The 23,313-nt window shown below is 33.8% G+C and overlaps 3 protein-coding genes across 5 annotated transcripts; 2 read left to right on the forward strand and 1 right to left on the reverse strand.

Moving 5' to 3' along the window:
• Nucleotides 1-9,385, reverse strand: LOC105167679 (sphingoid long-chain bases kinase 1-like; the record flags this gene model as incomplete). Of its 3 annotated transcripts, none has more annotated exon segments than XM_011087484.2 (9): nt 1-193; nt 570-1,498; nt 2,085-2,184; nt 2,979-3,125; nt 4,446-4,483; nt 4,574-4,667; nt 4,804-5,163; nt 5,249-5,750; nt 9,241-9,385. In XM_011087484.2, coding segments are annotated over 8 exon segments (2,238 nt in total). In that variant the 5' UTR covers nt 5,669-5,750; nt 9,241-9,385.
• On the forward strand, nt 15,319-16,892 carry LOC105167695 (vinorine synthase). Its single transcript, XM_011087503.2, has one exon. It carries the CDS (start codon nt 15,400-15,402, stop codon nt 16,708-16,710), a length of 1,311 nt encoding a protein of 436 aa, XP_011085805.1. The 5' UTR covers nt 15,319-15,399; the 3' UTR covers nt 16,711-16,892.
• On the forward strand, nt 21,769-23,230 carry LOC105167703 (vinorine synthase-like). Its single transcript, XM_011087516.2, has one exon. It carries the CDS (start codon nt 21,786-21,788, stop codon nt 23,094-23,096), a length of 1,311 nt encoding a protein of 436 aa, XP_011085818.1. The 5' UTR covers nt 21,769-21,785; the 3' UTR covers nt 23,097-23,230.

Genomic DNA, 23,313 nt, shown 5'->3' on the forward strand with positions numbered 1-23,313 from the left:
GAGCCGCACAACTTTAAAAGACAGAAAGCAAAAGCTGCATCAATCAATTGTTAGAACATGGAGAGCAGCCGATCAGCCTGCACTGTCGCGGAAGTAATGAACAGACCACCTGCCCATTTGCAGGGAATAGTTCACCGTCAATGCCACACCCATTATGTGTGCGCTTTCCAGGTTTTATTTTCACTGACTTTACCTGTGTCAACAGAAGTCCAGGTTAATTTGAATGTCCATGGTTTCCAAGTTAATTATATATATATATATATATGTGTGTGTATATTTATATATATTATATATATATATAAAGGATGAGAGTTGAGATAAGCTACATTCTTCAAGTATTGGTATCCTTCGCAATACAATTCAAAAGCTGTAAACTGATACCAACTCATCCCACCAGCTTAGGTCTTGTAAAGTGAAGTGAAACAATCGACTTTCTTTACATCACAACAAATTAATCTTATTGTATTATCTTTCTTCCTTTTCCATTTCTATTTTTTGTTCGGAAGAGGGGGGTGGGGGGAAGGGGAAAGTGAAGTGGGAGATGGTAGGCATTGGAGATGCTTCTTTACCTTAACATATTCAACATATGGCAAAGAAACGTGTGTACCCACTTGTAGACACAACAAGAATCTCAACAGCCTCAAACGTCCACTTCCATGAACCAATAACAAATCCAAGCTGTTGTCGTTGTGCTCTGCCTTCGGGGCCACCACCTGAGAACTCAAACTTTGCACAGTTTTACATGAATGGTTGCATACCATGACACCAAGAAATCGACCTTTAGTGACTACCCAATTCTCTTCAGATTTTGGAACTGTTTCCTTTCTATTGCCAGCTTCAGAGTCATCTGGCGGGCCAGGCAATTCAATAGGATTTTCTATGTCCCAGTTCGGCTCACTGTCCCATCTAGGTTCAGCATCCCAAATTGGACCAGGATCTGACATTGTTGATGAGATATCCTCTTTGTCATTTGTTATTGTATTTCTCCAGGAAGACCTAATCAAATCCTTTGTCGCAGTTGGTCCAGTCCATGCTTTATCTGTCCTTGACTTGGACCGAGTCCTGGGCCAGTTGGGAGTAACTGAATGTGGGAGCTGCGGATGGATAACTTCTGGTTCAGCTGTCAAATCCCGTCTGCTAGCTGATAGCCGTTTTGACTTTGCATCTATGGCACGCACATATTCTGATGGTTCTGTGCTACTGCAGGTGGTATCAAAATCTGCTCCAGACATTTGACTTGTCGTCATTATTGAATCAATACTTGAAAGGCTGGAGGCCCGAGGAAGGCCTTCCTTGCTTGATCTCCGCATGATGTCAGTGTAGAGCTCTGACATGTCTATAATCTCCCGATCTGCTGAAATTGTTCGCTCTTCTCTTTGTGATGGAAGATATTCCACTTCATAACTGTATTTTGGCAAGCAGAAAAACTTGAGAAAACCAGCAACAAAATATCGTAGAGGCCCAAATCGTTTCTGATATTTTCCAGAAAGTTCCAGAACTGCATCAAGTAGAAAAGGATGGGAGTCATTTAAAGTATATAATCCAGTTTAACATAATCAAATGTCAGTCCACACACCCGCTGCCCTCAGGACTGCAATAAAAAAAAAAAAAAGATACAGAAAAAGAAACCAGGAAAAAGTAGGAATTGAAAGGATGGCAAAGCCATAAATTATCAAATAGATTGTTTCATCTGAAGAAATAGATGAAAGATACATAAATTAGAGCTAGGGATTGTAGCTATCCTGTTACGATGGTTGATGAAACTGAGATTAATTGTAATGATAGAGGTAAAGGCTACAAAACAACCTAAAACAATAAATAAATTTATGAAGGAGGACATTTATCCTTCATGATTCAACTGTAGAGATGAAACTAGAAAGACAGGAGAGGAGACAAGGATCCACATGTCCTATACGTTACTATCTCCAGCAGATAATAAAAATGAAAGGTAGAAACAATTTCAAATAACCATCAAACTGCCAGATCGGACTCCAATCATTAGCTTTAGAAAAAGGACATCGATGTCCATAACATCCCAAAAGAATTAAAAATTGATATCATACTGACACAGGGCTGTTGATTACCATCACTAACAAAACCAAAGTATGTGACTGTCGTCCCAAAGTGAACAGCTCCAGCATGGATCCACTTCACAGCAAAAACATCAATGGCAGTAAGACCTCCCTGAAAGCAACCAGAAGAATTTAGGTACAAGCCCTAACTTGCAATGGGAAACATTTCAGAATAAACTGAGGACACATAAATGAATCCATCAGCTGTAAGAATCCAACAGCTGTAAAATCCATTTTACTTTTTCGTATAGAAACTAGTGATCATAGTTATCTGATGCCATAATAGCAAGATAACGAATCAAGTTTCGCACAGGTATTCGAGAGGCATATTAAGAAGGAGCTTTAGGAACCCAGATTCTCTAGACACTACAAGGTCTATCAGATCTCATAAAATTACTATGTGACAAGGTCAAGATACACATTCTTCGTCTCTAAAGTTTCACTTCCTGAGTGGTCTAATTGCAACACGATAGTAAATAAAGCAAATGCCAAATATTTTGCATTTCGAAGATATGTTACCATCAAAGGTTGATGCACACTCTCACTTCAAGTCAATTATCATGGGCAGATCATCATTGTCATTTCCTTTGGAGGCAACTTAACTGTTCAAGGGCAAAAGAAGTGTGGAAACTGAATATGCCTCAGGTCAATTGGGTGAAAAGCATTAATCTTTTCGGATAAACACTTCATGAGCCAAAAGATATAGTTTCTGGGCAGACTTCTTGTGCCTAACATACTAAAGGCATGAAACATGAAAGTTTTTGCTGCCTTGTAGGACATAACTCTAAAAAATAAAATAATTGGATGAGTTGTCTTCTAGATATCCTCCTCTACGATATTTAGCAGAAAAAATTACTAAAACACTCTAACACCAACACAAAGTAAACAGGATAAGAAACAAAGTACCTTGACTATAGCTAGTGCTGCAGATACTGGGTCTCTAACCCCAAGAACAGTCCAGACTAATGAATTGTCAGAACCAGCAGGTATGATCCCAATTGGTACTGTAGTTGCTTCTCTTTGGTTGTCTCTACTAAGTAAACCATTCAAAACCTGCATTTTAGAGGCGACCATGTATGGAATGAAAATAGTGAAAATTAGTAGCCTCCACCGATAGTAAGAAAAAAGATTCTGCTCAGGTACACATGATAATGCAAAGAACTATAAGGCCACTTGCGTGGAGTACAGATATATAATCCACAAAGTATGTGGAAGACGGTGGTCAGACTTCTCTCATAAACCACGTCACTAAAATCTCTTTGATTAATTGTTAGTCCTTAGGATAATAACTTTCTGGAAAGAACGTAAAGAAAATGCAAGAGTAGACTAAATATTGCTGAAAGAAAATGGAAATGCTCAGGAAACTAGCAACCCATCAGACGGAGAAGAAAGTTCTAGCTGTTTATAGCAGTCCTCTCCACTTTTCACCAAAATTGTCTGAAGAAAAGTTCCAAATGGTGAGTCAACTCATAAAATGAACGAATTTCATTTCAATATTTGAATTCCAGTAAGGTTAATGGAACAATGGGGTAATCACATAAGGAGCCGTTCAGATCTGGTCAATTACAAGTTGGTCCGCTAGTTTTGAAAAATCACTTGCAGACTCCTCCGTCAGTGTTTACTGGCCAAAAGTTAAGTCATTTTTGTGGTCATTAAATTAACTACCACATAGATAAGAATACTTTTGTGTTACTGGTAATTTATTTACTTGATTAACCAAATATGTCCTGAAAATTTAGTTGTTGATTTAGTCATTAAGTAAGTTCATCATAATGAGATTATCACTGATATTAAATTAGCTAACTTAAAACTTAAATTTGATAGGACACCTTACAGTTATACCACTGTGGTTAGTTAAAATAACAAGCAATGACATATAAGCATGTGTACCTCACAGGCGCAGGGTGGAAAGCATTTTTGTCCATGAAAATCAGTTAAAACCAAAGAGCAAAATCATGGGAACATCTACGAGATATCACCAGTTTGTTTTGTTGAAATCACCAATTTCCAGACCAAACAAGGTTCTGCATTAAGTTCTCTATAATCAATCAATAGGGCAGGTTGTACTATGACCAACCGCAAGGGGTCTGTAAGTAATTATTCCCCAAACAAATTCACAGCAAATAATGATCCACTCTACTAATACTTGCGAAAACTACTCTGAGAACTAGCTCGTAGACCAACTAATTAAATGTCATGAGCATCAAACACAATCCAGAAGTTTAAAACATTTATCAACAAATGCAGAGTTGATAAATACAGGAACTACACTGAGTTAGAACAAAAGACTTCCCACCACTTGTAAATAAATAATTTGTTCCACCTCATTCATGGAATGTAAATGGACACCTAAGAAAAGTGATTAATATTAACCTCATTTATTATTCCATCACCTCCAACGCATATAATACCTGCAAGGGCACCAAGTCATGGAATCAATAGTCAAATGGAAGAAGTAAAACTGGATCAATTAACAAAACGTAAAAGAATTCGCAAAATACCATCTGGACATGTACTGAAGTCCACACTGGCTGCGAGTTTTCTAGCATGACCAGCAGATGTTGTTTTGACAACCTCCAATTCGAATCCTGCAAGCTGTAGATCAGCATATCAAGGAATAGTAATTAAATCCAGCCACAGAAGTGAAGAAATGGGATCTAGCTTAGCTAACATGAGAGTGGCCAATGCACTAATAAAGCAAAACCATCAAAACCATTTTCTTTAAACTTACTTTGAATATGGGTTCAACCAATTCCTGGAAAACTTTGCTTGAACGACCATGTCCAGACCGAGGGTTTAAAATCACAAGCACTTTCGGAGGACTTTTACATCTTATGTATGACTCAGGAGGAAATTCATTGAAAATTGAATCTGAACACTGCTTTTTAGAAGCCATGGGATGCGGCAAAGAATTTATATAGCACTCTTGATCTGCAAATGTATTAACCCATTGAAGCGCATCTTCTGAGGTGGATGCAAAAAAGCGGAAGTCTTTCTGGCTTCTCCCACTTTTGACAAAAAGGCCACATGAACTCTTTCTTAATGGATATGCATGCACAGTGAAATGCCTTAGACCAACACAATAGGATAGCTGCAAGTGAAAAAAGGTGCTCTCAGCAACAGAGGAGAAAAGCATAAACAAAGGAAAATTAACAATCGGTCCAAAGAAAATGTACCGAGACCACATCATCTAGACGCAACATCTCAGAACCCCAAATCAATGCCTTGCTTGTCAGTTTCGCATCAACCATTTCAAAATTCATATTTTCTGAAGTTTGTACCTCAGAGTGCTTACTAGATTTCCTTTTGTCTAAAGAGAGTTTGCCCGAAAACACTTCATATCCAAGTAAGTCACACTGCTCATCTCCAATATCAATCCTGTGTTCCTCCACCTTAGCTTTCTTAAGATCATCATTGGTGACACTGATGTCACCATGTGTCTCAGGCTTCCCTCTACTATTACGTTTTTCTGGAAAAATAACTGGGGATGTTTGCTGTCCAGTTGTTATTTGAGAACACAGTCCCAGACGACGAAGAGACTGTTGGGTTGCCTGTCTCAAAGAACTATTTTTTGATATATTCCGGCTCTTCTGCATATTGATTACCTAACTGAGTGATGGTGGAAGAAATGGGATGCCTAACAAAAGAAACATTTCATAACCTGAAGAGCAGATAATCCTGGGTTCATATAAAAAACAACCTTCATGAGTAGCCTGCATCAATTGTTATAAATCTTTCGCAGTCATCAAAAAACAACCCAAAAAAAAAAAAAAAAAAAGAAAATGCAATCACATGATATTTTCAAATGATGATAGTTCAAATTATCAATAGGTAGTATTGTTGCTTTGATATTTACTCAACTATTTTTGGGAAGTTAAATACATAGCCATAGCACTTACAAGACTTCTCTATAATAAAGTTTCAACTGCCAACTTATCTAGGACTATAAATCAACTTCCTTATTCTATTTGTGCCATCCTAGACAAGAAGCCAAAGCCAAACTGAGCGCACAAGCAACTACAACATAACCCAACTGTAAGAATGTGTTGTACTGCCGCTTCTTGAAGAAAATTAAAATTTTCTGAAAAATATTTCAGGGTAAGTTCTTCAGCAATCTTAAGGATTTAACAATAGCCATATCCTTGTAGGTTTATGGTGCTTATCAATCACCTATTTCCATAAAATCAGCACAATTAGAACACAACAAGTAATAAAATCACAAATTCTTCAGTACCACAGCAGCCATGGTTTGAAAGAAAAATTAGTTACCATGTCAGGTCTCAGAGAGAAGCTGATATAGTGTACATCATATAACAAAATTGAGAAGTGGAAAGAAAAACAAATTCATCACACTCGTACCACAATACGTAACTGTATGTTGAATATCACTATTTGGTTACTTGAGTGTACAAAAAGGAAAGATATGATACAAAACTTGAAACAAATTTAATATCACAACCAAGAAATAAGAAAATAATACCAAACAAATAAACTAGTTTTTCCAAGATGTAATGCAAAAGATATGCAGAAACCAATATACCACCCAAGTTCTTCCTCTTACAAATGGATGTACATGTATAAAAATGATTCCCTAAGTCTTTTTGTTCTATAAACCAAACACATCTAGAACTTGAAACAAACTCTCTTGACAACCACATAGGATTACAAATCGACTTGTCATTCCATTATGCTCTTTCTAAGGGTAGCATTGATGGAATTTAGAAGCCTCCATGAAATAGTAGAAATCCAGAAAAGTTAAAAACATTTAAATATGTGTCGCAAATTTTGAAAATCCACTGTGTCTGTCCAATATAATCCTATTATCAACAATGATAAGGGTACAGACTCATTCAAGTTCAATTGTTATGTGTCATGGTTTCAAATATTTCAATGAAAATTATGAGTTTACTACGTATCCCAAGTCAAATCCTATTTTCAATTTGTAAATAATTGGTACTTCTGGAAATTTCTCAAATATTTGAATAGTATAAAAATATTTTATATTTTGAATAATATACAATAAATGATAATATCAATAACAAAACAAATACTTATATTTGCTAACTTAATAATGAAAAATTTTTAAGAAAAGGCTTTCCAGAGAATATACTAATAAGCAATGCATTAAATGTTGTATTTGCTGTATATTTTGGTTTAGCAAAACTACAGAAAAATAGGTTGTAATTTGCAGGCTATTCAAATTTGACTGTGATTTAGAAAAAACCATGGAATTTACAAAAATAGTTGGAAAGTTTAATAGAATCTTTTAGAAGATTTTATCTAATAAAATTATTCATCAACCACAATATCGTATATATAAGTATATAACTAATGTTATTAAATGAATGACTATAAGCATAAAACATAATTCCAAATCTTAGACCGAAATTCTGTGTTTCTTTGTATCAGCAAGAAACACAACTTTCAGTTTAATTTTGAAGAATTTCAACTGAAACTTCGCAATATTTTGAAATTACCCAAATTCTGTTGAAATAAGGAATGTCCCAAAACTTTTAAAAGATTTGAGTAATATAAAAAAATATTCTAATTTAAATAATATATACTGTGTGATAACAAACTTAATCATGAAATAATACTTATAATTACTAACAAATAATGATACAATAATGAAATTTCAACAGGAATTTTAAAAAAATGTACATGCAACACTTTCAAAAAAATCATGACTAATTGATTTTATAATACTGTCCGTGCTTTTTTCCACATGATGTTTTTATGACATTTAGTTATTACTTCACCATCAAATCTTAGTTTTCATATTATTTATAAAATGTGTGTAATAGGCTTATTATTTGAGTAGAACTCGTTCTGTAATTCATATAAACAAACACAATATCTTGAAACATGCATAATTGTGTTAGAAAAACTATCTGAAATTCCGTTCAAAATTCTAACTATTTCTATAATATGGTCCTCTCAAAATTGAACTGTAATTTGGATATCCTCGAATTTAAGAAAAGTTGCTATAAATTTACAACTCCAAAATAAAAATTGATTCAGATATTTAACCATGCATCTATCGATCCACTTGTTTATCATTAGGTTTGCCGTAGGTTAACAGCTCCTCTGGAATTTACGAGTCTTTACACAAAATGCCAGATCTACAGAAGTTCAAAACACATAAACTGAGTTACTTCCTTAAAAAAGTTAAAATCATGTCAGGAAAGAAAATCAAGGAAAATCTCTGAATCAGATGCCAAGAATTCAGTAGCAGGTGAAACAAATAAAATTAAAGACAAGATCTTTGATTAGGATCACCAAGTTGCCAGAAATACAGATTCAGTCACATACATTATCACAAAATGTAACTCGCATTTATACATAACAATTTATGAAGCTGCTTTCAGGTACAGACATAATCATATAAGAAAATATGGATTAAAAAAAAAAGTAGACAGAAAACCAACTCTGAAGTAATGCCTAATCAAACAATTAAACCAGTCTTACACGGCTAACCCCCAAAAAAATGATGTGGTTTGAAACAAATTGCGGTTAGTCTTCATAGCAATTAACCCCCCCCCCCCAACAAACGACATGCGCACCACAGGTCTTCCCATATAAATCATCTGATGCATAAATACAAGTATATGCATATGTAGTTTGGGCTGCTTGTGTGTTTGTGTGAATGAGCTCATTTGATTCTATTCCGCGTTCTAAAATTTCGCACAACCAATTGGCATACAAATAGAAACAAATCAAGGCTGAACATTGTCACATTGCAATCAAGTAAGTAGGAGAACACAGTTTGATATAGCTGACCACAAGATTGATCATATCCGCCGGAAACTCAACAATCAATAACATAGGCGAAGATTTCCGGTTGACAAAGACCAAACATTTGAACGAATTATCTGAAAACCAGATTAATCAAATATCCTAAATCCAAGGATCGATATAATACCGGAATTCTATCAATATAACCGAAAGTGGCAGAAACCCAAGATTATACATTCTCCGGCGTCATTCAACCCCACCCACCGTTTCAATTATCCGATCACCCCATCCGAAACAATAACTCAGGAATAACCTTATACAAGGATTCAGAACAGACCAAAAAACACCACAATCTCAGAAAATGTGCGCACAAAAACAATGCGTGTGGAGGTGTCGTGTATGCATATTTTGTTTGTGCCGGAAAAAGCCTTGCCTTTGGTTTCTCCGGCGACGGCGACGGAGATCGGTGGCGGAATCGGAGGAGGAAAAATGAGCAGCGGACCAGAGACTGGTTTTTCGTCTCACCAATTCGCTCTCTCTTTCACTGCTCTCCTTTTTCCTTCTCCTCTCAACGCTCATCTTTGTTTATACTAATTATTATAATTATTATTGCTAATTAATTAATTAATCAATAACTTTAATAATTCTGTAATTTTTAGTAAAGCTCGTAAAAAGATTAGTACTACTGAACGCGACTTTTTCATTTTGTTTGTGCTGTTAATCGTCTTTTGGTAAGGATGTGTTTGGCTAAGCATGCTTAATATTTTTTATAAGATCAGAGGTTTTATAAAAAAAAAAATTAAAAAGCGAGTTTATAAAATATTATATTTTATTTTATAAAATAGGTATAAGTTAGCATAAAATAAAATTATAAAGCTGTTAATAAATAATAGTCTGTAATTAATATGAATAAAATTGAAAAAAATCTGTTAAAACATAAACAAAAGTTAGAAATTTTATTTTTTGAAAAAAATATATATAAACTTCTAAAATCTAATATTTGAATCTTATAATTTTTTTTAAAAAATTACAGATACTGCTCAAATAATTTATAATATTATAATCTAACGTCTTATCTTCACATATTATTAAAGATAAAAATTATTCAAATACCTTATAATATTTTGTAGGTCCTGAAATATACGATTTTAAAAAGTTATAATTTTATTCATCTATCTCCAAAAAGATAATGTATTTGGAAATATTCATTACTTTGATTTTTCATTTTTACCAAAAAAAGATAATATATATATATATGTGATGTATTATAATTAATCTTGCCTCAATATTTAGTATTTGATATATTTACACACATATATTAAAAAAAAAAAAAGCAATTTTTCAATCTATAACATCAATATATTAATTTTTTCTTATGTCAATAATACTTTTAAATTATTTTATTAAAAACAATATATTAATTTATTTTTTATATTTTTATTAGATAATACATTTTAACATGTAAAAAAATATTAATTAATAAACAACTTAAAAGTGTTTCCACTAATCCACGAAATCCAATTATTGGTTTTGGGCCCACTAAATGGAGTGTTCCCAAACGCTTACTTCCTTTGATTATAACCTTTTTGTTATTTAGAAAAAAAATAATAGAAAAGAATACATACATACGTGTTAGTTCATGATTGGGTATGTTGCATTGATTCAAAATATACATTTCATGACAGCCAAACAATACCATAAACAAATTTTGGTTTAATAAAATACTTTTCAGCTTTGATCAGATTGAAATAAACTCGTTATAATTATCCCAACTAAGATAATTTAACTATTATGAAATATTTCTTTGTTACTGTCCAACTTAGTCATCATGACCCTGTCGACATGCAGTTGTTACTGATTCACGCATTACGGTTTCGTCATTACGATCCCATAATATATTCTTTCTTTCTTATTTTTCTTATATAAAGTGGCAGAAAGCCCCAACAACGTACTTGTATATCAAGTCGGACCTTCACTGAATCGGACATGATGAGCCCATCATCGCTACCGTATAATATAATGCAAGATGGCCTCCCGACGTACTAGTAAATCAAACACAACTTCAGTTACCCCACTAATATACTAATAAATCAAATTTAACACTCACTAGTGTATTATGAGCTATTCAACTTCATCTCATAATAGTTTTTTTTTTTTAATAAATTTTTACATGTTTGATTATCAATAATCCACTCTTAAATAAACTTAAATGAGACAAACTTGACCTAACTTTCAACTTAGTTTATGGTGTTAAGTGATAATGATTGCAATTCTTGCCATCTCCTTTTCTCTTCCTTTTTTAAAGGCAAAAAAGTTAATTAATTCCTTATTTTTTTTAAGATGATCAAAAGTTGAAGAATAAGGCTATAGATTTTTACTTATTATATATATATATATATATATTAAAATCATAATTAACTCCCGCTAAGTTGCGTCCGAAAATTCCGTATAAACCTCAAGATGACAAAACGCAACGAAAATAAATATAAGTGAAATAATTAAAAAATACTGTGTGACCTAATCGTACATCTCGTTGCTACTACGACTTGGATCTCGAGCATTAATCAAGAAGTCAATTAGGTTGTGTCAAGCAATAACTTTTAATACAATTCAATTGATTTAGATGATATGAAATGTTCTCAAGGATCGACGATCTCTATCTTTGCTAGTAACAAGCAACGTATATCCCTTCTTCCCAATAAAATGAGATGGTCTCGTTGTTCGTTCACGTACGATATTTTTTCTTTCAAATTCAAATCTGTCAATTTAAATGTAGCCTCAAAATTTTATGTAGGTATAAATAAATTAAAAGAAATGCAATAAAGATGTATATATTATTTTTTTTTATTTTTCTCTCTCTATTTCACAAAAATAAAGACAAATACTTTAATAATAAAACCAAAGGAAAGGACATGTTTGGCTGTCTTAAGTGAAAATACATAAAGTCGTTATAATCAAACATGATCCAACAATAAACGGTCCGATCAAGGACACAACATGATAAATAAGAGCATCAGCCCACAAGTTGGTAAGAGTACTGTCTGAAAACCCACCTTATTAATTACAAATTAAATAGATTAAAGTCCAAAACATATCAAATCAAATGCAGTTTCTTCATACGTCCCCCCACCCCCAAAAGAAAGGTAACTCAAAATTTTATTACACGACCAGATACGAACGTTGTTATTAAAGTTCAGTTTATTAAACCATTTTTGGGTCTTCTTTTGGACCTCTATATATACACAAAACTACTTTCATCTTATACCTCAAAGAAAAGCAAAATAAACCAAAACTTTGCTTCATATATTTACAAAAAGCCGAAAATACTACAACCACATAAAGCCATTGATCATAACAACTCATCGTAGCTTCCCAGCACATCAAGCTGATTATCAGAATTAGAAAACGAAACCGACGAGAATATCCCAGCAAACTGCTGTTCTTCCATTGAACATGTCATGAACACATTTCCCATAGACCCCAAGAAAGAGTCCGACGTGGTTGGCGTCGTATCCTCCAAAGAAATCGAAGACAACGTCTGACGTTCAGTCGTCAAGTCTCCAACATCGTCACGACCAATCTCATGGAAACCATCAGCCCAATAATTGGACTCAGCATATCGTGATATATCTGAATTCTTGCCGGTGAGTTGTTGGACTAGCGACCTAAACCTACACGCGCTTGTCTTAACCTTCATGGGGCTAGAGATGTAGGTCACTTTGAGTGAGTCCTTACTCTTTGGCTTCCCCTTGTAGCCCTTCTTGTGGCCCTTCACCAATTTTTGAACACTTTGATGATCAACGTCCATATTTTACCCAAGGAAATGTACAAACTTTTGTAAAATTTAATGTTGTTAGGGTAAGGAAAAAGGCACAAGTGGATTGGACATATATATAGGTATCTTTCTTGAATGAGGGGCACACAATTATTAGGTATTGATCTATGTAAGAAGAGGGTGTTTCTTGGAAGGAGAGGGAGATTGGATCAAATTGAAGAAAAGGGGTGTGAGTAATGGATGATGGGGAATAGGAAGGTAAGAGGAAATGATGAGAAGTAGAAGTTTCTGTAAAGGTGCTTGTGTTACCTGCTGGGTCATAGTTTGTCTATGATGTTGATGTGGGGGTAGAAATGGAATATAGAATGTTGGTCCTAAAGATTATGCCCACGTGCGCCGCCTTAAGTGGACTTGTGTGTGGAAGAGTGTTCGTGGGCAAGGGTTATAGGCTGGTCGGGGTGCATGGAATGGTTGCAGGGCGGTTAAGGGTTGACGATGTTGATTCGTTGAACATGAGGCTATAATGTTCGGGAATGTTCACATAATTAGAAATTTTTTATATCCAAATATCAAATAAAATGAACGCATTATCAATATATTATACTTGTCATCTAATTAATTTAAATTTAATTAGATTCAGTTTAAATTATAATTTCTCAATTATTAGCTTAATTGTACAAGTAGATATATGTAAGAAAAATAATATTGTGTCGTGGATAAGCTACTGCCTTAAAAGTTAAATTTTTCGATACTATTGAGATCAAATAGCGTAATTCGTTCGCTCTCTAACACGTAAACTCGTGGTGAAGAGTTTGAAACAACAAATTCAAAGCACTCGAAAAATGAAGAGAGAAATGGAAACAAAAGAAGAGAGGGGAGGAAGAGTTCTGATTTCGGTGTGTCAAATAAAACAAGAATGAAGGCTATTTATCGAGGAACAAGCTCGGTTGTCGAGAGGATCTTGCAGTCGAATTCTTCACCAGCAAATAACATTGTATGTGAGGAGAATTTTTCTCAATCTCCAATACTTGATCAGCTTTGTAAAGTTTAGGAAAATGAGGAGTACTGTTAGAATTTTAATATAATTTTTTTAAAAAATGTATATAATCGTATAACCTGATTCAAATCACGATGCACGAGTATACATTCGTATATGGATTTTCTTTCCAAAAATCACCTACCCACAATTCTTATTTCAATGATGACAAATTGAATTAATATATATAGGTGGAAAATAGTTTTTATAAACTATGCTGGAAAAACGAAAAGAGAGCTTACTTAATTCATTTCCAACAAGAATTTCTCAATTATTAGCTTAATTACGCAAGTACAAAATATGGGAGTTTTTGAGTAGCCAAAAAATGTTGGGAGAGTCGGTTGGTTGAAAAAGCAGTAATCCTACGTACCAAAGCTAAAACCTCATAATTTCGACATCATGGTTGTGATTCTATCAATGTCTGATTGATGATTATGTCTGTTGTAACTTGTAATAATAGTTATTGGTTTATTTTGATAATATGTAGTTGCTGATTAATTATATGGTATTATTAAATATAAATAGTTAATATATTGATAAATTTCATGATATAATAATAATGATTGATTCAATAAAAAAATGGTTGGATTATGAAAGGCTTTTTAAGTGTCTCTCTTCTGACAAATAGTATAGTTTTAACAAAAGCTAAAGTTGTTTGAGTTGGGAAAATTTATTTATTTATTTTTACTGTTATGATTATTAATAATATGGGGCTATTACAATGTAGAAGTTTGGCACCACTCTCTGCCCTATACTATCTTGAAAGTGCCAACATTAAATATATATATATATAGGACTGGATTGCTAACTCAATAAATTAAAAGATTATAACGACAAATGATTATAATTACATGACAAAAAATATAATTAAATAAATTAGATTGATTGTATCAACTTATGGGCCGTCTTTAATTTGAGAGTTAGAGAATGTTCATTGCGAGAGCTTTCAGAAATAATTTTTCAGCTTCTGATTTAAAAAATTAGAGACGACAATCTCATTTAAAAATTGAAACTATTAGATACTATGATTATTCAATATTAATATCTTGAAGTCCATTAGTTTATATTAGTTTTGGATGAAATAGGTGAGTTAGTAGAGATGGCTACTTTGGGGCAGGGTTAGGCGCATATATATCTACCAATTAAACCAAACATTAAATTTTGAGTTATTCTCAATCCATCAACTCCTACAAAATATATTATTAACTCAACCCAACATTAAATGAGTTGTTCCCAATTCAAGTCCTAGAAAATGTATCAACTCATTTGAATAATATATATATTACTTTTTGCTAGGGATAATTATCATAATTAAAAGTGAAAAATTATGATAAATTATAATTGCATAATGACTATTAATTGTTGTTTCTGTAAATAATGTCAAAATATTAGTTATAATTAAAAATTATGACAAAAGACTTGAACTAGTTACATGTCAAGTGTAATATACTTGTTTTGTGATTGTTGTACAGAGTAAAAATATAATCAATCACATAGCAAAATGCATTATATTATAATATTAGTTTGGCTCCACCAAACCTAGTTTGAATGTGAATTTTGTGGGGGTAAAACTTGGAATTTTTTTATTGTAATTTTATTTGACCGTAATAAATAGTATTGATTTACACTTATTTTTAAGTTTGATGGCTTGCACTATAGAAAATAATTCATTTTCTTGGAGAGAGAGGTACAATGTTTTCCTATAAATAATTGTATATAGTACCCTTTTACTTGCATAATCCATACATTAAAAGCAAGTGCACAAAACTTCACCTCCACACATGGACTCAGCAGGTGGTGTGCATGTCATCTCCAAAGAGTTGATCAAGCCATTGACTCCGACTCCCGACCACCTTAAAACCGTCAAACTCTCAGTGCTCGATCAACTAACTCCGCCGGTTTACGTTCCTCTCATCTTCTTCTACGAAGCAGATGAGTTAAAGGGCTTGGCCAGCGGCACTGACAAGGCCCAAATATGTCACCACCTGAAACAATCCCTCTCAAAAACTTTGACTTTGTTCTATCCATTAGCTGGAAAGATCGATCCCGAAAGTTTCACGGTTTGCTGTGATGACACCGGAGTTGAGTTCGTCGAAGCTCGTGCTCGCGCCCGCCTCCGAGACGTCGTGCGCGATGCCAAACTTGAGGAGTTTGACAAATACCTTCCGGTGCATCGTCTCCGGGGCGTACATGTCGGAGAGGGCACCATTTTCACGGTGCAGATCAACTTCTTTGACTGTGGAGGGGTAGCCGTGGCGGCATGCGTGTCGCACCTAGTAGCCGACGGGTCGTCTCTGGTGGATTTCATGAACGCATGGGCAGCTACCTGTCGGGGGGAAAACTCCAAAACTGCTCCAGAATTTGACGTGTTGGGACGCTATTTTCTGGCACGAGACCTGTCTGACTCGAACTTCACGCCGTCCATCCTCATGGGGAACGCGAAGCTTGTGACGAAGAGGTTGGTGTTCGATAAGGAAAAATTGGCAGCCCTTAAACAGGCAGCAGCTACTGGTGACGTGAGGGATCCCACTCGGGTAGAGGCTGTCTCGGCTTTTATACTGAAGCATTTCATCGAAACCAACCCTCTGGACGCCAAGAAGAGCTTACTCTTCGGGCATATGGTGAACATAAGGTCAAGAGCAAGCCCACCTCTTGAGAACACGTTCGGCAACGGATGCTTCACTTGTGTAGCGGAATTGAGCCATCAGCACCGGTTACCTGCTCCGGAGCTGCATGAGCTGGTGAGCAAACTGCGGAAAGCGATAAGAACGATCGACGATGAGTACATAAGAGAAACGGAAAGGGAAGATCGTTATTTGAGCGATCTTGCTAGAGTGTGTGATTTGATTTCGGAGGGAGATGCGGATGCGTTTCTTTTCAGTAGTTGGTGTAGGTTTCCCATGTACGAGGTGGACTTCGGGTGGGGGAAGCCTGTTTGGGCGTGCACCACTGCGTTGCGAGTGAACAATCTTACGATTCTGATGAGTACAAGAGATGGGAAAGGCATTGAAGCATGGATCAACTTGCTTCCGGATCATTTCCATTCACTTGAAAGCCAATTCAAACTCATCGGCAGCAAGAATCTTTGTTAGGCGACGCCGAACTGCAGATGTTTGCTGTAATGTAGATGCGATGCCGTTGTCAATTCGGCAGCATTGAATGCCATTTAGGAAGAATAAGTTGGTGTTTCACTAGCTAGTAGATGCAAAAGAAATAATTTCAAAGGAGAAAGAAGCCATTGACAAATCAAGAAGAATTTTCATAAACTTGAAAAGAGAGGAACTCAACTATACTAACTCCAGTTTGCAGTATATTTACAGAGCACTCCTCAAAAGCAATTAACGGATTAACTATAAAATTAACTAATCTAATCTTGTGATCTACCTAACTAAACAGACAACCTTTGAGTGCTAAGCAACTGACAAAGCTTATCTATCAGCTTCCAAGAAGCCCTGCTTAAATTGCTGTCACTTTGTGAACACGCGTCTTACAAAGCTGGGTAGAAAGAAAACGTAACCTAAATTAATATAAGTGTATGAAAACGCTTTAAAGTCTTCATAGTCTTCCTGCTTAAGGAGGACACATCTCCTTCTTATTTCTTCTATTTGCAAGGGGAAGTAGATACAAGTTTCTTCAGAAAAGACTTGGTTTCTAATAATCAATGTATTCTGGAATTCTTGGACTTCAAAATTCAACAATTTGATGATCTACACTCACGATGGATCAGTCCAAGAAAGGGAAAATTTCAATTTACACCACAGAAAATTGTAAACTTAGTCTTACAATTTTGGACAGTGATATTTTTTATCCTGTACGAATTGATTTACGTATAAAAATAAATATTAGTCCTATGCTTTACATATTATTGGATTATGCGCCTAAATATGTCAAGTTTTCCTAATTTTCAAACCATTTTGGAGATCTTGTAGAGTAAAAGATTAAATGTGTCGAGTTTTTTTAATTTTGGGATCATATTTCGTAGATTATAGTATTAAAAGTGTTAAATCCCTACCATATAAGACTATAAAAGTATAATTTCGCGGAAAGGTGTGCACCCTATTGACTTCTTCAATGATTGTATGAATTTTAGGACAAATTACATCCACTTCTTTTAAAGTTAGGTTTAGACTTTGTTTAATTAAGGTCAAAAATCAGGGTATAAGAGAAGTTAAAATAAAAATGAATTTATATATGCATATATACTTCTATATCTACTTAAAAAAATATATAATTAATAAAACTAAAATGATAGACGAACGTAATAATAACAGAAATAAATAATTAATACATATTTATAATATATATTTATATATATATATATGATAATTATATAAATGTGGTAATTATACGTATGTATAAATTTATTTTTAACTTTGTTTCATAAAAAAGAGAAACTAAAAATAAAATGGCCCCAAGTACTTTAAAATTATAAAAATAAAAAGAGTTCCATGAAGTGATTTTAGAATTAGACAAAGCTTTAACAAAGGATGACTTTGATATTTTAGAAATTTATTTATTTATTTATTTTCACAAAGTAATTTTTATAAAGGTAAAATAAACTTTTAAAATTTAAGAATTAATAGTCGAGGGTTTTGAAGGTTTTAACACTTTACTGGGGTAATTGACGTGTGATGAATACTTCAAGGGTGGTAAATATAATTAACCTGATGTTCAATTGTGGTAAATTTATTTAGCCCTACAAAATAGTATTCTACTTTGATGAATATTGTTTATCAAAAAAAATACTCTTGTTCTAGTTTTATGAATATTTTTATTAATAATACTTTTAATTAGATATTTTATATACTAAAAGCTATTTTAGTATAATATTAACTTATTTATTTTCTTATATAAAACAAAAAGAAAGGGTTAATAAGTAAAACAATAAAAAATAGTAATTTCTCAATCTATTTTTGTCGTATCAAATAAGAAGAAGTATTTAAAATTTTGTTTTCCAATCATATCAAACAACTTGAAGAAAAATTATTGTTTTTTTCATCCTCCTCTCCGTTTCACTTTTTCTCCATTTTTTTCTCTTATTTGAACCAAACGAACCATTAATTTATTAATATTCATATTTTTTTATAAAATTGTATGTCCATGATTTAAGAGCTGTCGATATAATTTATCTCAAAAACTGTGTGTAATCTGGCTCCAATCGTCTATACCACATGTGTAACACATACACCAATGTGTGACAATTGACAAACATGTGGCATATTTCTTAGCAATTCAATAATTAATTTAATTGTTTATCAATTATATACTTAACTACAATTTTAAATTTTAGTGTTACTATATAGGAAAGTATATTTACAAAATTACTTGAGGCGTTGGATGCAGCAAAAAAAGTTCAATGAGAGAGAGGGGAAGAAAATTGACGGTGAGATAGATGGAGAAGAAAATCATAAAAATAGGAAATTAAAAATAAAGTAAGTATCAGGTAAGTGTAATTTTCATTAAATAAATAGTACAATCATACTTTACAATAGTGTTCAATGAATGGCGTCTCCCTCGACAGGCCAAGAGATACGCTAAAATCTATATAACGCACAAGAACTAATAGAGCGAGCTAAAGAAGCATTAAGAATCCTGCCTAACCTCTTCCACAGTGAGTCCAGCAAGTGCAGTCGGTTCTTATAACTCAAACTGCTCAAAACGTCTCAAGTTCCATAGAAAACTAAAAATATTATATTTTTATTTATAATTAATAAAATAATTAAATTGAGTTTTAAAATTGCTAACTAGCACGCCATGTATTTATATATCGCACACATGGTATAGAATATTCGGAGTTCTGTAAGTGTACCCTAAAGCTTAGGGGTAACTACACTTTTCTCTGATTGAAATTACAGGTTAATTTATTGTAATTTAAAAAATTATATTTAGTATTCTTAATATTTTGTTTTTGTCCATCAAATAGATTTTTTCATCAGCAAAGATTATTGAATTTGCTGATATTAGCGAAAGAATTAAATAAAAATTCATATTTATGTTTAATTGACTTATTACTGAACTATTGCAAATAAAAAAAAAAACTTTTTTGGATCAAACTACATACAGTTATACATCGTCAATTGGACGAAAACAAACAATATGAGTATCTGATATAATTATATTAAAAAATTACGTATAAAAAAATTACGTATAATTATATTAAAAAATAATATAATTACCCCTAACTTTATTCCATGCAACATTCAACTACTCGTGGTATTGGTTTGGTCGCTCACATTCTGAAGTCGTGGAAGTTGGGCTAGCGTAGAGATTCTAAGGTCGTGCTCGGCCCAAACAAAAAACGTGTTATAAAAATTGTTATGCTATTAAAGGAGTAGTTATTATAGCAATGTTTTATAAAAAAAAAAAATTGGCACAATATTAAATATTTTTTAATTATTTAAAAAATTATAAATACTCCATAATAATTTTTGTCTAACCAGCCCATTTTTTCTTAGTCTTCATTAGTTTTCATTAATTTTTTGTGGTAAATTATTCAAAATACCGTTGTGAATTATAAATTATAATTTTACATATTTCTTAAAAGTTTCTAAAATATCTTTATGGCCTATTATGTCCTATGAATTATTTATTTTACCAACTGTCAAATTTTTTTATATTTTTTTGAATATATTTTTTAAAAAATAGCAATAATAAAATATTAATTTCTACCTCACCGTTTAGGGATATTTATAATTTCTCAACTAATAAGGAAATATCCGTAATGAATTAAATCTTAAATAAGATAGTTGTAATTTACCCTTATGAAAAGAAATTATATGAAGAATTAAAGTACCATTCATAGAAGAAATATTACATACAATATTAAATTTAAGGGCAAATTACATTCCCTCCCTCTGAAATTACAATTATAGCCCTCAATAAATAAGGGCAAAATTACAGGTAAAACCCCTTGAGAGTGGGTTAATGTATTATATTTTAAGGGGTTTTGTGTAAAATTTTATTATTGAATAAATATATTTGTAATTATAAAAAAGACTGAAAATATTTGTGTAATTAAACATATCCTCTACAGAGCCATTTGAATTTACCCTAAAATTAAATATAATATTTGTTCCCCACTACTATGACAGCTACCATCATGATTTGTTCGCCAGAACAAATTAAAATATGCTTTTGCCATATCAAATTTAGCTAACTTATTGCGCAATCTATGCAGAATTTATCTATCTATACTAATATAAAAAATAGTCAGTACCGTAAACCAATAGGTAAACGAATTCATTTAAAAATTTTGATTAAAAAAAATTATTTAATATTAATATCTTAATATATATATCCCATTAACGTATAAATTCTGTACGTGGAATGATTGGCATGCGATTCGGACCCAATAACCTTTTATTTAACTTGATCCTAATATCATGTTAAATTATATACGATCTCATTTAAAAATTGAAACTATTAGATAGTATGATTATTCAATATTAATATCTTGAAGTCCATTAGTTTATATTAGTTTTAGATGAAATAGGTGAGTTAGTAGAGATGGCTACTTTGGGGCAGGGTTAGGCGCATATATATCTACCAATTAAACCAAACATTAAATTTTGAGTTACTCTCAATGCATCAACTCCTACAAAACATATTATTAACTCAACCTAACATTAAATGAGTTGTTCTCAATTCAAGTCCTAGAAAATGTATCAACTCATTTGAATAATATATATATTACTTTTTGCTAGGGATAATTATCATAATTAAAAGTGAAAAATTATGATAAATTATAATTGCATAATGACTATTAATTGTTGTTTCTGTAAATAATGTCAAAATATTAGTTATAATTAAAAATCGTGACAAAAGACTTGAACTAGTTACATGTCAAGTGTAATATACTTGTTTTGTGATTGTTGTACAGAGTAAAAAAAATAATCAATCACATAGCAAAATGCATTATATTATAATATTAGTTTGGCTCCACCAAACCTAGTTTGAATGTGAATTTTGTGGGGGTAAAACTTGAAGTGTTTTTTTACTGTAATTTTATTTGACCGTAATAAATAGCATTGATTTACGCTGATTTTTAAGTTTGATCGTTTGCAATATAGAAAATAATTCATTGTCTTGGAGAGAGATGTACAATGTTTTCCTATAAATACTTGTAAAAGCAAGTACACAAACATCACCTACACACCGAAAATTAGACATGGACTTCGCAGGTAGTGTGCATGTCATCTCCAAAGAGCTGATCAAACCATCAACTCCGACTCCTGACCACCTTAAAACCCTCAACCTGTCGGTGCTCGATCAACTATCTCCGCCGGTTTACATTTCTCTGATCTTCTTTTACGAAGCGGATGAGTTAAAGGGTTTGGCCAGCGGCACTGACCAGGGCGAAATATGTCGGCACCTGAAACAGTCCCTCTCAAACACTTTGACTTTGTTCTATCCATTAGCTGGAAAGATCGATCCCGAAAGTTTCACGGTTTACTGTGATGACGGAGGAGTAGAGTTCGTCGAAGCTCGTGCCAACGCCCGCCTCCGAGAAGTCGTGCAGGACGCCAAACTGGAGGAGTTTCAGAAGTACCTTCCGGTGGATCCTCTCGGGGGCATATATGTAGGAGAGGGCACCCTTTTCATGGTGCAGATTAACTTCTTTGACTGTGGAGGGGTTGCTGTGGCGGCATGCGTGTCGCACCTAGTGGCCGACGGGTCGTCTCTGGTGGATTTCATGAACGCATGGGCAGCTACCTGTCGGGGTGAAAACCCGAAAACTGCTCCAGAATTTGGCGTGTTACGACGCTATTTTCCAGCCCGAGACCTGTCTGACTCCAACATCTCACCATCCCTCCTCATGGGGAACGACAAGCTTGTGACCAAGAGAATTGTGTTCGATAAGGAAAAATTGGCAGCCCTTAAACAGGCTGCAGCTACTGGTGACGTGAGGGATCCCACTCGGGTAGAGGCTGTCTCGGCTTTTGTACTGAAGCATTTCATCGAAAACAACCCTCTGGACGCCAAGAAAAGTTTACTCGCCGGGCATGTGGTGAACATAAGGTCAAGAGCAAGCCCACCTCTCGAGAACACGTTCGGCAACGGATTCTTCACTGCTGCAGCAGAATTCAGTCATCAGCACCTGTTGCATGCTCCGGAGCCACATGAGCTGGTGAGCAAACTGAGGAGAGCGATAAGAACGATCGACGATAAGTACATAAGAGAAACGGAGAGGGAAGATCGCTATTTGAGTGATCTTGGTAGATTATGTGATTTGATTTCAGAGGGAGAGGCGGAGGTGTTTCTTTTCAGTAGTTGGTGCAGGTTTCCCATGTACGAGGTGGACTTCGGGTGGGGGAAGCCTGTTTGGGCGTGCACCACTGCGTTGCTAGTGAACAATCTTGCGATTCTGATGAGTACAAGAGATGGGAATGGCGTTGAAGCATGGATCAACTTGCTTCCAGATCAGGTTCAATCACTTGAAAGCCAATTCAAACTCATCGGCAGCACGAGTCTTGGTTAGGCAACACCCAACTGCAGAGGTTGTTTTGCTGTAATCTAGATGCCATGCCGCTGTTAATTTTGGCAGCATTGAATGCCATTTAGGAAGCATTTTCGAGAAATACAATAAGCAAAACCTAGCATGGTGTTTCACTACCTAGTCGACTTGGTTTCTAATAATCAATGTATTAATTCAATAATTTGATGATCTACACTCGCGATCGATCAGTCCAAGAATG

The sequence above is a fragment of the Sesamum indicum genome, linkage group LG1 (genome assembly GCF_000512975.1).
Source record: "Sesamum indicum cultivar Zhongzhi No. 13 linkage group LG1, S_indicum_v1.0, whole genome shotgun sequence".
NCBI classification, from domain to species: domain Eukaryota; kingdom Viridiplantae; phylum Streptophyta; class Magnoliopsida; order Lamiales; family Pedaliaceae; genus Sesamum; species Sesamum indicum.